The sequence below is a fragment of the Heterocephalus glaber genome, unplaced genomic scaffold (genome assembly GCF_053883595.1).
Source record: "Heterocephalus glaber isolate CG9 unplaced genomic scaffold, H.glaber_assembly_v1.0 deba00001594, whole genome shotgun sequence".
NCBI classification, from domain to species: Eukaryota; Metazoa; Chordata; class Mammalia; order Rodentia; family Bathyergidae; genus Heterocephalus; species Heterocephalus glaber.
Genome location: NW_028258369.1, coordinates 18,066,069 through 18,081,923, shown reverse-complemented (window position 1 = coordinate 18,081,923; position 15,855 = coordinate 18,066,069). Strand labels below are relative to the sequence as shown.

The following is a 15,855-nucleotide window of genomic DNA, read 5'->3' as shown; positions in this document are numbered from 1 at the left end:
TCCCTCATATTCTAAGATATGATAATCAATTTATATCAGTCATTCGTATTAGAATATACAGACTTTCCACCATCAACACAGTTCAGTATGATAGACTCTGATTTAATTGCCTGATATGGCTTGGCTTTGCCTTTCCAGAAACAATGTGCTTTTTATGATTTATTGATTATATGGATTTAGGTACTTATTGTAATAGACTCATATTGGACTTATTTTTAGACAAAAGAAAATATTCTTCTGTATTGTTGCTCTCCAGGGTTTTGCAAATCAGTAGCAGAATTCAGTAGTAAAGCACTTCACTTAAGAGCACAGATTCTAGTGTCAGACTGCCCGAGTTTGCCTGCTTCTGCCCCTTTTAGGGTTATTAGCTTCCACAGGGACCCTGCTTTTCAGTTCAATGTGATTTCTCTGTCATCTACATAGTAGGAATCAGAGTAGTACCCGACTTGAAGGGCTACAGAGCTTGCGATAAGAGTATCAGATACATAGTGGTACTTACTATAATGCTGTTTATTATTATTGAGCTCTCAAATATTTGGCCAGTTGGATTTGTCAGTTATGGGAAACCGAAGTCAACTAGTGGAATGAGGTTCATGTTTAAAATTGATTAAAATTTTAACTTTTCATTATTTTAACATAATATGTTCCAGGCAAGCACCACATATATAATCAACTACTTTAAATTTGTGCTGAGAAAGTATTGTTCCCTCCTACCACTGTCCCACCACAAAATTTCTCATTCTATCTGCCGAACTCTTCACTTCATTAGATGTAGATCACATTTTAGTTCTTAATGTGTGATTGTTGAGCTTGACCCAAATGAGAATTTCATTCGCAAAATAGATGTGGTGACTTGTATGATAATAAAATAATATATATGCTTTGTCTAAAAATATAAACAATATACATAGTAGGAGAAAACGTTTTAAAAATCACCTGAACTTCTACTACCAAGATACAACCATTATTCACATACGCTGAGAGAATATGTGTAGCTGACATAATTCTGCACACACACATACATGTGTCATGCCTTGTATATAGTGTATTATGAGTGTTTGTACACACCTACTTTCTTTTCAGTGGGAATATATTGCCATGCTGATTTATGATATTGGGGTAGTTTAACATCTCTAGTTATGAGATTCTCCAAGGTATATGTCCTCTTAGGAGATGACTGAAGAATCCAGTCTTGGTTTTCACTTTCTTTTATAGTCTCATTGTTGCCTTAACCTCCCACCTGCCTTGCCTTCAACGCTCTCCCTAGTTTCAATGTCACTAACATATACTGTTAGTTTTGAGAACAGTATAAAGAAAGCGCAAAAACAGGTCAAAGAATACCAGTTTCTCTTATTTTATGAGTGAAAATGATGGTCACATAAACTATCTCTGTCATAAAAATCACTCTCAAGTCCCAAGAGATATTAGTACTGTGACCAGATTTTCTATATGACACAACCCAATCTTCAGAGTAAAGGCCTGAAACAATTCTTAGAAGGGTGCCACTCTTTTATGGTTTGGAAGAGATTGTGTATTGCTTCTTCCAGAATTCTTGATTCAACTTGCTTGATTAAACAAGAATATTTCTATTTGATCAAAAAGCATAGGTGAAATATAAGAATATCCTGTTGACCTGAGGTGGTTTTCTGCTTGGAATAGTTAATATCTATCCTCCAAATAGCTACTTTGAAAACTTTTCTGTGCTTGCCCAGCATTTCGTTTCTGACCATTTATTTGACTGAATTGCAGTAACTGCTTGCTCATAATCCAATAGTTTCTCAAGTGATTTTTCTGGAGTCTTATGTGTGCAAACACTGAATCTCAGTTCCCAGATCTGTGAAATGAATATTTTCTATCACTGATATGGGTACATATTAAGGTTTCCCTACTGTCTTACTCCCCAGGAAGAAGACAAATTTATGCTGCAGCTTGAGTGACACATATGCTAAGTGTCTGGGTGGGTGGAAAACAACTGAATGAATATCAGTTGCTTGTTCTGGGCATGGAGTGTTCATTTCAATTACAAAACAGTAATAATGATATTATTTGAAAGATAACACTTCAGCTGCATCTGTCGCCGAGTGCCAGACCTCTGCAACTATAGTTAAAGATACGTTACCACATAGTACAATATCAAGATTTGAGAGGTAACTGGACCTATCTAGACATGTGAGAATAATCCAAATAATTGATTTTGGGTTTTGTTTAAATATCAATGTGTATTTTACGCAGCTATGGCTTTAAGTTTATGTGTCAGAAGACCTGGTATTGATGAGGTTTTGAATTGTAACAAGTTCAAAAGATATGTTGGCCCTTCTGAACTTGGAGGAGTCCACAGTCCTAGCTGAGAACCAATCCTATCTTCATGCCAGTTCTTTCACTGATGTGAGTTCAGTGATCTCATTATATGGAAAGAATTGCAGCATTCAGTGGAGTTGACAGACACAGCATTTATCCCAGTGCCTGGCACAGAACAACTGCTCAACAGACATTAGTTTCCCACTCCCTCACTGGAAAACCAACACAGAGAGAAAAACAGCCTCTGACGTCCAGAGATGGGCCTAGCTGTTCTGCTGAATGCAAACAATTTTACTAAGTATCACCACTAGACAAGGCCACGCTGTGACTGTGATGGATTATGACAAAACAAGACTCCTCAGTAATCACAAGTGAGCACAGACACAACCATCCAAGCACACTCCAAAGCAGAAACATGACCCACCACGCCCCTCTGCCTTATAAGTGACTGCTGCTTCTTTGTCTCACCTAACTGATGCCTCACCTAACTCTGCCTCCCTCATTTCACAATTATTAAGAAGCTTATGACAAAATTGCTCCCACTTTCTGTTAGCATCTAAACCATGGAAAACCTCATTTTCTTGAGATCATTCCATCAGCATGTAACACAAGACCAAGTCATATAAGTCCTTTTGAATACCCTCTGATTGAGATGCTCATGTTTTCCCACAGTGTGCAGTCTCCCTGCTTGTAAAGAGCAAATAAATAGAATTTTGTTTGAATCCAGCTGTGCCCAGGTTGTTGCAGCTTTGGTGGCAGGACATGAACACAGCTAATTGGCTACCTAGCCATTCAGGGCATGGTCTTTTGCCCATCAGCATCAGCACTAGGAGTTTGTGGGCAATACATAATCTCCCATAATCTCCCCCACCACAGGTGACCCTGTTAGTAGTATGTGGAACGTACTACTAACTTAAGTCCCAGTCTTGTCCATGACATTTTAGGGAAATGTGGATGCCTGAGTCCTACTCTCAGAGATTCTGATTTAATTGGTCAGGGAGCGGCCTGAGCCTCAGGCTTGTGGGAAGAACATCTAGATGTGGTTGGGTTTTGCTCTGCCGGACAGCACCATTGGCTCACATGAGTCATAACAGGAAGAAAAGGGTTTGGATGGGCGACCAATGGTCTTCACTTTCCTTTTTCTCCAGGTGGCCCCTCCGAAGGCAAACTGATCCCAGGAGATCAGATTGTAATGATTAATGATGAGCCGGTCAGTGCCGCACCCAGGGAGCGGGTCATCGACCTGGTCAGGTAGGTGACTCATTCTCCTGTACCCCATCCGATCTCAAAGGCTGCTCTGAGGCTTCATCTACTACAGGAAAAGCTTCACGTGGGCCAATTTAAGGCAGAAGCATTAAGTCTACACATTTCCATCATTGAAAACACTGGTGACGCTGAGCTCTAACGTAAAAACATATGCTCCATAAACACATTGCTTAATTGTCCACTCTCTTAACATTAAGAATCCATGTGTTCAGCTTAAACTTTTTATGACTCTTGTTTCCATTGCTATATTCAAAGGTTGCTTTTTTTTTGCTGCTAAATTTGCTAACATATTGATTTTCTGGAATCAGGGAGATCAAAATGCAGTACCTCAATTCAGCATTAAATGATGAGTAATGTTATATACATAATCTCATGGATACATAAACATACAGTTCACTGATTTTTCATACTTGACTGAGCAATTCATTGCTGAATTTTTAAATCATCAAAAGAGGCAAAAGGATAATTAGGTCGGAGCTAGGACAGTTGCTTGGTTTATTGGTTTAGTTTTATTGTGGATATAAGTATTCTTTTCTGTCACATTCTCAATAGGGTACCCAAAATATATTTTGTGTGATTTAAAATATATTGGTCAACAACTCAGAGGCAACCAAACTGTGGCTCTGTAGGATGTGAGTCTAACATCTCCAGATGTTCCAGTATTTCAGGTGAAGCCAGAAATCTAGATGTTTGTGTGAAATCCTCTCCAAAGTAAATGTTAGCTCAATTATTTTTCAGAAACTGTGTGTATGTTGTGTATGTGCATGTGTGACAGCTATAGTCCAGATTCAGATGTAGACTGTGACCTCTGTTTTATAGAAATAAAGAACTTCTCTTTTTCCTCTTCAAAAAGTATAAATATATATAGGTCAAGTATCCCCTTAAAAGCCCACTGGAATTACACTTTTTCAGTGAACTTAGGGCAAAAGAAGTCTTTAGAAGTTATCTAAATTGAAGCTAGGCCTATGATAGGGACAGATCCACTTGTGCCAGGAGGATATTAGAGGGACAAAGAAGTGTACCATTTGTCTTTTATAAACTGTTCTTTTCAAACAAGATTGAAGTAGAAGTTAAAGCTATGAGAATACTTGAAATTGAGGAGAGGATCTTTTAACACTCATATTCACTCTAATAAAAAAAAAGTACCTATTTCCTTTGGGAAAAGCATTAAGTAGAATGTTTTTAGGGTCTTCTGTAAAAAGTTTCTTTCCTGAACTAGTTTGACTTCTGCTTCATAAAGAAGTCATGGATGGTCAGGTACCCTTGGGAGAACTTGGAGAAGGGTAAAAAGACAGAGATATAGAAAGAGAGAGGCTTCACTTTCAGGGTGACAAATCATCCCGGTGTTAGCACTGGAAAAGGCCATGTCCCAGGAAAACTTCTCCAGTCCCAGAATGGTTGGGTGATTCCACAGTCTGAATGTTAGTGTGTCCTGCCCCCCAATTTATGTTTTAGAATCTAAAACCTATTGCCATAGTATTAGCAGGTGAGACCTCTAGGAAAATAATTAAGTCATGAGGTGGAACCCTCAGGAATGGTTATTGGTGCCCTTATAAAAGAAGTCAAAGCGAGCTGCTTTACTCCTTTTGTCATGTGAGAATGCTGTCTGTGTGGAATGGAGTCTTCATCAGACTTCAGGTCTGTTGATATTTCTAAGTCTCCCAGTCTGTGAGAAATAAATTTCTATTATTAATAAATTATCCAATCTAAGGTATTTTTAATAGCATCCCACACCTAGCTGAAAAAGGTGTACCTTTATTTGTGGGGCATCCAGATCTTCAAAGAACACTCTTACACAGGAGCAGGCACTGAGACTTGTGTCATATTTGCCCTGCATCAGGAATGAGACCTGAGAATGGCTCATATCTTTCTTTGGACTGGGAAGGCAAGAATAGAAAAAGACTTCATATCTGCAAACCTTTGGCAGGGAGCTGCAATGTAACCATTTGGGATCACTTCTATCTTGAGGCATGTGTGGGTGTCAGCAGGGACATACCTCATCCAGGCCAGCTCTCAGGCTTACCTTGGCTTGCATCCTGGAGCGCCATATTTGGCCCTAATGGCAGAAGTCACATTTTGTTTTTCCGCAGGCACATCCCTCTGTGATTAATTCCATTGATTTCTGTGCTTGAAGAATGATAAACGAAATAATATATCTGTGTTTGGGTTAGCTGTAACTGAATTGCCTGCTGTAGGACAGATATAGAGAAAAAGCTATCTCAAAGTATGATCATTTCTTAACAATCTTACCTGGGGCATTCAGAAAGTTTTTCTTTTGAAAAAAGACCTTTTCCTTCTGTTTTAATGCACCAGGGAAGAAAATGGCAACTCTATAAACAAGGCATTTCCAATAAGACTTTGTACGTAATGGGATAAATGAACCAGTTAAAAGAGAGGCTGGAAAGCAACAGCTCGAAGTCCACATTCAGCCTGGCACATGTTTTTGCAAAGCCCATGAACTAGAAAGGATTTTACCATTTTTAAAAGGTTGAAAAAATAGTATTTTTGACACCTGAAAATGATGTGAAATTCAAATTTTAGAGTCCACAAATATAGTTTTACTGCAAAACAGCTACACCCACCACTTACATATTATCTAAGGGTGCTTTATCCTTATAATAGCAGAGTTGAGGGGCCAGGGATTTAGCTCAGTGGCACTGCACCTGCCTCCCAAGTGGAAGGTCCCGAGTTTGATCCCCTGTACCAACAAAACACAACAGAGTCGAGCAGAGGCTTTGTGGACCACCAAGCCTGTGATGCTGTCAGGGTCTCTGTAGGAAAAACTGGCCAAGTTCAATAAAATAAACTAACTGTTTTGTATTTCCTTCAGTTAAGTCAAATTTAGGCTGAAACCCCAAATAATGTATTCAGAGACTTTCTCTTCTAATATAATTGTGATTACTGTGAGATTATTACATGCTCGATAGATGATGGTGTTTTAAATGGATTGAAATTAAACACATGCATGCTCTCTATCTTTTCTTTGGCTGTTCCCTAATGTTCTATTTGAGAAGATGTGTTGATCTTGTGATAAAGGCGTATGAAGACTGTCCTATGCTCATGCAATTTTGTAATATTAAATAAGACATGAATAACATAAAGGGAAAAGTAATAAGTGAGGGGACCTTGGTGGGGAAAATCACACAAAGGTATGGCTTGTTTCCTCAGTGGCAAGTTGGCAAGATTAGCCTTTCGCTTTTACCTCCTTTCTTTTCCTTTCTCCTTCTTGATGAAAAATCAGATCACTGGACAGAAATATAAGAAAGCAACCTGATTGGAACTGGAAAAAATGGGGTAAACTTGGGGCAGCCGAGGTTTCCAATCTTCTATGCCAGGAGGAACAAACAAAAGAATAAAACTAAAAGAAACAAGAACAGCTTCTTAACCCATAAGAGTCTTTAATTGATAGAAGCATGAGATATATAGATTCAGTGAATCATTTTTGGTTCTTTTCTCTTACTTCAACCTTGATTCTTTTTTCCTGGTGCTTAGTCTAAGTATCCAAAGTATAAAATACAAGAAAATATATATATTTTTTCAATCATGAAGCTATAGACTCTCCAGCCATATTTCTACCTTATTCACGTCAAGACTCCAGTGAAAACAAAGCATTGACAAGACGCAGGCAAGTCCATGATGACCAAGGCATAGTCCTCACCTTCAAAGAATCTAAAATTAACTTTTGCTACTGATTACCACACTGTTATACTGCATGGTGACTTTGCCTGTAGAACCATAATCCAAGGTGGAAATCTGAAGGTCATCTTCAGTTTCCCCCCCAGCCACCCATTCTTCTGTGCACTCCGTGGGAGACAGACGTGTAAAACATCCCTAGTTTCCTACTATCACTGCCTTCAGCCACAAGCCATTAGACCTCCCTTTCATGCCCATTAACATCATCTTGGGCAGAGCCCACTGACACTTTCATTTGCTAAAGCCCGGTTTTCACCTCCAACTTCATTCCACTTCAGTTCTATTTTCTCCTCTCTCTCTAATTTATAGGTCAGGCTCAACATGAGGAGTGAAGAGTGGTGGTGGGATTTGGATCTGTTAAATTTCCTCCTTCCACTCCTTTTTAAACATCATAAGTGTTGTGGCTTGGATTTTAAATATCCCCCATATGCGAAAGGTTTAGTCACTAATCTATGGTACGACTGGGAGGTGTTGGGACTTTTAGCGGATGGGACCTAATGGAAGGAACTTAGGTCACTGGTGTTGTGTGGCTGTGAAAGGAATACTGAGAACTCGGCCTTTTCCTCTCTCTTTGATTCTGGAACTCCATGAGGTGAACAGACCCTTTCCATTATGCACTCCTGCCATGATACACTGTGCTACCATCGCCCCAAAGCAATGAGGTCAAGCAACAATAGAATGAAACCTCTGAAACTGTGAGCCAGAATTAATCTTTCTTACATAAAATTGATTTTCTCAGGTATTTTTCACAGTGCTGGAAAGCTAAGTAACACAACGCCATACTTCAGACATGTAAAACTCCCTTTTTCTTCTGTAGGTCCAGCCATTCTGGGGTGCAGGTTGGGTGGAGAAATAGAAGAAATGAGGTTTTCTTGTTTCGCTGCCCACTGGTAGGGCCCTCTGTTGGTGGACTATGTTGTTCCTCTGACTAGCATTGGCTGTGGATCCCCTTCATGTTACATAACTACATCCTGGCTATCTTGCGACACTCAGGTATAGATTTTTGGTGGCAGAAAGCAAGAAAACTCAAATGAGTCACCCCACTGTATAGTGTCATCCATGGGAGTTCTGGCTTCAGCTCTTTCACTCTTGCTGCATTTTTCTTGACCATAACTCCTGGATGAGGCATCAGCTAGACCAGCTACTTTCCAAGACATCCACTTGACCTTTCCCCAGAAAGTCAAGTCTCCCCAGATCACAGTCCTTCTGAAAATGCAATGGTTCTTTCTCCCATCCTTTCTTAGTCTTCTAATAAAGACTAAGGAAGGGGAAAGGAAGAGAGTTAGGTGGGGGATGAAAGTAGAAGAACACACAGTGCCTCCTCTTAGACAGTCGTGGGGGATCCTACTTGTTTGCACCTTACTCTAGAATGTAGTCTTAGCGTCCCTTTACAGGTGTCAGATCAGTGACAAAGACACATATTTACATCAGCAATGTAGCTTGATGTTGTAGAATCAGGTGATCTAAATTCCAAGTTCCATGAGAAGAGAGACCTTGTCTGTGCTGCTCTTGGTATGACGTAGCACAATAGGAGGTTCTTGATAAAAAATTGTCAAATGGGCTCTGAACAATGCTGTTTGAAAACCACAGATCCACAACTGTATCCAAATTCTCCTTTAGCTCTGAATTATGCAAATTTGAGTATCAGGTAGAGAATCCACACCTCAGAAAACAGTCATTTTATTTTACTTCCTTTTTTTTGGTACGAGGGATCGAACTTGGGTCCTTGCACTTGTGCAGCAGGCAGTGAAACCACTGAGCTAAATCCCCAGCCCTTACTTTACTTCTTTATCAAACATTGTTACCTACCTAATCTATGTAGGGCAAGGGGCCAGGCACTGGTTATACAGGGATCAATGAGAACAATCCCACCCTTTGGAGCACTTACAATCTAGACCTCTATGAATTATGACTCCAATTAAAGTTGTCTTTAAGACAGACAAGACCCCACATTGAACACATGAAGAAATTGTCATTTTTAAAGAACTTTTCTACTAATAAAAAATAGAAGCTCTGATACCTCTGAAATGTTAAGCATGTAACCCTAAAACATGTTCCCTTTTAATCCAGGGCAATGAATTTATCTTTGTAAAAGTTACCAAGGCACTTTATTTTAACCAAATAAATCTAAGTAGAATGGCACAGTGTTAACCAATGTTTTCAAACTCTTTTAGTCAACAATATGAAATAGTGTTTTTCTCACTAATGAAAACATTCTTCCATTAGAAAACTTTCCTGTACATTCCTGCAAGTTTTGTCATCTGTCTGCCGTAATGTGTACTAACCTAAAAATTTAGCTCTTATGAAAGAAACCCCTTTTGACTGGGCTCCTCAACCAGTATGCATTTTAATGTCTATATCTTACACAAGATAAATTCACCTTCTGTTTAGTAAAATACCCCATTTTCTTAGCCACTAAGGAAATTCGGAAAAACCACTCATCGTTTTAATAACACTGTAAAATTCTCTCTTTGAAAATTGGCATCCATTTACTTGCCTAAATAGTTTAGTCTTGTTTTGTTCTTTCTTTTCCCATTGCAGTATTTTCTCATGGAATCTTTTTTTTTTTCATTGTTTCCAGATACATTTGTGTTTCTTTGTGGATTATTTCCCTTTTCATTTGCTTGCTATATTATAGAAATTTATTATTTTTTATTGAAAAATTAAAGAGCTTCTTGGAGGCCAATTTACTGTTGTAGTAACCACATTTAGACTTTTCATGTAGTCTCCAAAAGAGCTATAATTGCTGCACTGAAATTTTGTAGTTTTCTATGTTGTTAACTCTAACTCATACTTTATAGTGGCTGAGGAGAAAAACTTTGAAGAATCCGTGCTCTTTGCACATGACCATATCCTTCTTTAATAGTATCTAAGGATAATTTTCTTTGGCCTTTCACAATTAGACAAATTAACTTAAAATAATCTCCCACACTTTATTTTTTTAAGTACAGAGTATAATTTCTCACAGAAACATTATGAATCATGCCTCATTCCCTCAAGGCTACCCAACCCAATTAAATTCAGTGGACTTCAACAGTTATTAAGCATTAATTATGTAGATCATGTAAGGCCCTGAATATGTGTATACACAAGACATGATTTCTGCCCTCATAGAGAGATTTCTAATTTATTGTACTGTATGAGTGTAAGGCTGGTGGGGAGGATAGTGTTTGGTAGAAAGGCTTGGTGGAGATGGATGGGCAGATTAAGGAAAGTAGCTGTGGTGGTAAAGAGTAACCATCAACACTGAGTAGAAGAGCAGGTTTATGCATGGGAAGGGGATTGTAAAATAGATCTTTCAATTTCTTGGAAACTCAAAACCCTCCTGAGGAACACACTTTCCAACCTGCAGAAATAGGAAAATGTATTGCCTAGGTGGCAATCCTAAACCACAACCTCAAAATTATGTCTGCCAAGGCAGTGATATAAATCTACTGGTTCATGTTAGACTGGATACATTGGCCTTTTTGAATTAGAGATTCATTTAAGAAACTGATAAATACCATGGAATTCTGCTTGCACTCAGAAAAATGCACATGTATGCAAGGATCTACATATATCATAATATTTTCCCCTGAAGCCAGTCCCAGTTGTGGAGACCTGGCAGCAGACTTTGAAAATGCTTTCTCTCTTTCTCCCTCATGCTCAATACTGAAAGTCAATACTGAAGGGATAAGCACATAAACAATTTAGTCTTGGCCTTTCCAACACACCAGTGGAAGTGGAGAGTTCTCCATCCCATAAAAAAACACAAAACTGGAGACTAATTCCCCCTTGTACCATCCTGTGTACTAGAACAACCAGCTTCCCTCAATATGCCTCCTTTCACTACCTGAGTTGATCATTCCTACTTATCTGATTGGTAAGCAATGCTATAGCTATGGCCATTTAGCTACAAAATGTTGCCCACATCTCTCAGACATGTCATCACTTCTATATTAATACCCTAGGATTAGAGAGCTATTTCAGGAAATAGTAGGGTTCTTCTAACAAGAAAATAACTGTAATAAGAAATAAGAATAAAAGATAAGGGGATAATGTTAGGGGGTAGAAGAAAAGGTTATCTGCTTGTATCCTCAGTAGCAGCAATTCAGGTAGGAGGTTGTAAAACTCTGGTGGAGTCCAAGACCAAGGAGGATGATTTTGGAAGGCAAAGCCACCTATGCTCAGGTGGTAGGTTCATGGTCCCTGATACAGACCCAGAAACAGCTATGTTCCCCTATAGACTTGGCTGCAGTCTTGTCTATTTGCCTGTAATCCTACTACCAGCACCATGTTTCAGTAGACCAAGGAAGAGCCATACCTACTTGTCTTTGTGCAACAGACATACCTACCTCAGTCCCAGATGAGAACCCTGCAGTAACTTCTCTCAGTCAGTCTAGGGACAATTCTGCCTCCCCAGGATCCTGGTGTGGGACAGGCCAGTAGGCTTGATGAACTCTATCCCATAAATCCTGTGACCACCCTGTAACTCTGTTCTAGCCCCCTCTTAGCCACACTCAGAGGCAGTCCTGTGTAACCAGGGATTTCTGGGAGACACATCTATCTGTGCTCCTTTAGGGTAGGCCTACCAACTCTAAATGTGGAATTTAAAGTGGCCTTGTAACATGGCTCCAGATCCTCTCAGCCATGGTCTGGAGTGGTTCTGCCTACCCAAAGACAAAGAGGAAAGCAAATCCATCTGTGTCCCCTGAAAGCAGGCTAGTATACCTTTGTCCAACTTCACATCCTGAAGCAGCTCTGCAACTTGATTCCAGCCACCCTCATCCATGATCCAGAAGCAGTCCTGCCTACCCAGGAATCCACTAAGTTATATGCCTATCCATGCCACCAGAGGGAGCCCTGCAGATCTCAGTATCAGCTGTGGACCCTGAGGTAACCCTGTGACTCAGCTCCAACCTCTCTCATTATGCTCTGGGGGCAGTTCTGCTTACCCAGGAACATGCTAAATGAGCTAGCAAGAACCTTCCCAGGGATATTTTGAGAGTCATACTCATCCAAATAATTTATAATTGGTCCATAATCAGTAGACTCAACTGTGTACCCCTAATATGGGCCCATTCCAAGCACCAATCCAATCAACCAACATCCTAGAAGAAGTCAAGTCTTCCCAGAGACCAGAAGAGATAACACACTCCCAAGATCCTGATCACAGGCCTGCGAACCATGGACCGCACTGCAGATCCAGCAGCAGTGACATGACCTAGCTCCAAACCCACTTGACTACGATTCCAGATAGCAACCCTATTAGCCTGAGAAACCAACAGGAGAAGGTTCTTACTTGCTAAAACCAGTCTCTAAAGATTGGAAAAAGTGTTTGCTCCTTCAGATGCAGATGTAAACTTAACTATACCAGGGGACATAAAAGACACAGGCAAACATCTACTATCAAAGGAAATCAATAGTACTTTAATAACGAACCCAAAGCAATGGAGATCTATGAGCTGCATGAAAAGTAATTCAAAATAATGATCTTAAAGAAGCTCCTAGTGATTCAAAAAAGCACAGAAAACTAAAAATCAGGACAAAATAACTAAATGAACCTAATAAAATGTATGAACTAGATGAAAAAATTTAGTAAAGAAATGTTTTATTAAAAAAGAGTGAAACAGCAATCCATGATCTAAATGATACAATGACAGAATTGATGAATTCAATAGAAAGTTTCAATAGCAGATTCAATCATGAAGACAAATCAGTAAACTTGAAGAAGGCCATTTGCAATTAAGTAGTGATCAGAACAAAAAGAAAAGAAAATAAAAAAGTGAAGAAAGCATATGGGACCTATAGAACACCATCAACTGAACAAATGTATGTATTATGTAAATACTAGAAAGAGACAAGGGAAGAAAGCCTAAAGAAATAATAGTTGGGAACTTCCCAAATTTGGGGAAGAATTTTGAATTCCAGATTCATGAAACACAAAGGCCTCAAAGAAAGGTCAACCCTAGGAAGACTACCCCAAGACACATTATAATCAAATTGTCAAAAGGTAAGCACAAAGAATTCTGAAATCAGCAAGAGTAAAATGAGTCATCTCATACACTAGTACTTCCATAAGGCTATCAGAAGTTTGCTCATTAGTAAACTTGCAGGCCAGGAGGGAGTTAATGATATGTTAAAAGTGCTAAAAGAAAAATTTCCAACCAAGAATTCCGTATCCAACAAAGCTGTCCTTCAGAAATTAAAGAGAGATAAAGATACTCTCAAGCAAAAGTTGAGGGAGTTCATTGCCACTAAACCTCCCTTATAAGAAATGTTAAAGGGAGTTCTTCTAGTTGAAATGAAAGGATGCTGAGTACATAAAAATGCATGAAAGTATAAATCTCATTAGTAAATGTAAATATATAGTTAAATTCAAATTTAGAATACTTTAATACTGTGATGGTGGTATACAAAACACTTTTAATTATAAAATTTAAAAGACAAAAATATTTTAAAACTAAAAACAAAGTTATTAAATAACTATAGTTATAATAATTTGCAAATGGACACACAATATAAAAAGTTGTAGAGTATGATATCAATAGTGTAAAACTGGGGATATAGGAAGAAGGAAAATGTAGATTTTTTGCATATGATTGAAGTCAAGTACTTATCAGCTTTAAACAGAGTTTTATATCTGTAAAATGTTTAATATAAGCCTCACAGTAACCACAAAGACAAAGTCCTTAGGAGATATAGAAAAGATAAACAGAAAAGAATTAAGGCATACCATCACCAAAAAACAACAAATCAAACAAAAAGAGGAAGAAAGGGGAATGGAGCTATAAAGCACTCAGAAAACAATGAAGAGAATGGTAACAGTAATTCATTAGAATCAATAATTACTTTAAGTGCAAGTAGTATAAATTCTCCAATGAAGACACAGTAGCTGAATGGATAAAAAAATAAAATCCAACCATATGCTACCTACAAGAGACATTTCAGCTGCAAGGACTCACACAGGCTGAAAGTCAAGGGATGGAAAAAGATATTCCATGCAAATGGAAACCACAAGAGAGCAGGAGTGGCTGTACTTACATCAGACAAAAGAGATTCTTAGTCAAAATGTCTCACAAGAGGCAAAGATCTCTATATAATGATAAAAGGGTCAGTTCATCCACAGGATATACCAAATGTAAATATATGTGCCCCCAACATTGGAACACCTAAATGTGTAAAGCAAATACTAACAGAACTGAAAAGAGAAATAGGGGGCCAGGGAGAAAATGCTATGATTTGAATGTTTTTATCCACTCAAGAATTTATAGGTTAAAACCTAATTCCCAAGGTGATAATATTAAGAAGTAAAGCCTTTAAGAAGAAATTAAGTTCTGAGGCAGAGCCCTCCTGGATGAGATTAGAACCCTTATAAAATGGCTGGAGAGTGAAGGGGGAGGTCTTTTCTTCCTTGCGCTTTCTTGCCCTTTCTCCTCATACAGTGGAATAACTAACAAGAATATCCTCCACAGAAGCTGGCCCCGTCATTCGGAACTTTCCAGCTTCCAGTATTATGAGCCAATAAATCTCTGTTCATTATAAACTGCCCAATCTGTTATATTTTCTTATAGCAATAAAATAATGGACTAAGACACATAGTAGCTATAGTTGTAGCTAATAATATTGTACTATACACTTGAAACTTACTAAGAGAATAATCTTATTGTTTTCACCACACACACAAGTCATAACTATGTAAGGTGAGAATGTGTTAACTTCATTGTGATGATCACTTCATAATGTATACATATATCAACATATGCTATAATTTAAATATGTGCATTTTCCTCAAACAACCCTATGAGCAAGTGCCGTTTATCGTACACACATTGCAGAGTGGAATCTGAGGCTTAGAGAGGTTGAAGCACTTGCTCCTGGTCAAAGCAAGGAGGAAAGTATGCAGCAGGAAGGGAAGAGAGTCATTATAAACTATAGGGCCCTCATATTCCAAAGGGGGCCACACCTGACTGATGAGCATATTAAATCCTCCTTACATGGTGGGCCTACCAAATAGTAGAGCCTTAACTGTGCTCTAGAACCTGGGTCTTATCTCATAAGACCCAGAGACACTCTCCACTTGGGGCTAGCATGATTCCTATTCCAGGTTTGCCAAGCAGTTGCCTTCATTTTAATAGAGAATGCTCAGGAGTACCTGCTGGTTGCAGTCAGTGGGAGAATGGCTAAATTTTGGTTTGAAATCCATTTGATCTGCAAAGAGAATAGCTACTCCTGCTTTTTTTCAGGTTCCTATCACATGGAGTATTGTTTTCCACCCTTTAACTTTCAGTCTATGTGTTTCTTTTTGTTTTAAGTTTGTTTCTTGTATGTAGCATATTGTTGGATCTTGCTTCTTGACCCATTCTGCCAGTCTATTTCTTTTGATTGGTGAATTGAGACCATTAACATCGATGGTAATAACTGATACGTATTGACTTAACATTGTCATGACTTTTTCTTTTTGTTGGATTCTCCCCCTTTGCATTTAATTTCTTGTCACGCCCAACAGATTCATTCTGTTGGGATTCCTGGGGTTGTGATCCTAATTGTATTTTCCTAGGATGTTGTCTAAAATTTTTGGAGTGCTGGTTTGGTATTCATGAAGTTCCTAAGGTGCTC

The 15,855-nt window shown here is 38.7% G+C and overlaps 1 protein-coding gene across 14 annotated transcripts in view; it reads left to right on the top strand.

The window, feature by feature from the left end:
• Frmpd4 (FERM and PDZ domain containing 4) overlaps positions 1 to 15,855 on the top strand; it is a 1,030,958-nt gene that overhangs the window by 918,808 nt on the left and 96,295 nt on the right. For all 14 annotated transcript variants that reach the window (XM_087193747.1, XM_087193748.1, XM_087193754.1 and 11 more), the window contains one exon: positions 3,447 to 3,549. In XM_087193747.1, coding sequence (XP_087049873.1) covers positions 3,447 to 3,549 — 103 coding nt within the window. The remainder of the gene's footprint in view (positions 1 to 3,446; positions 3,550 to 15,855) is intronic.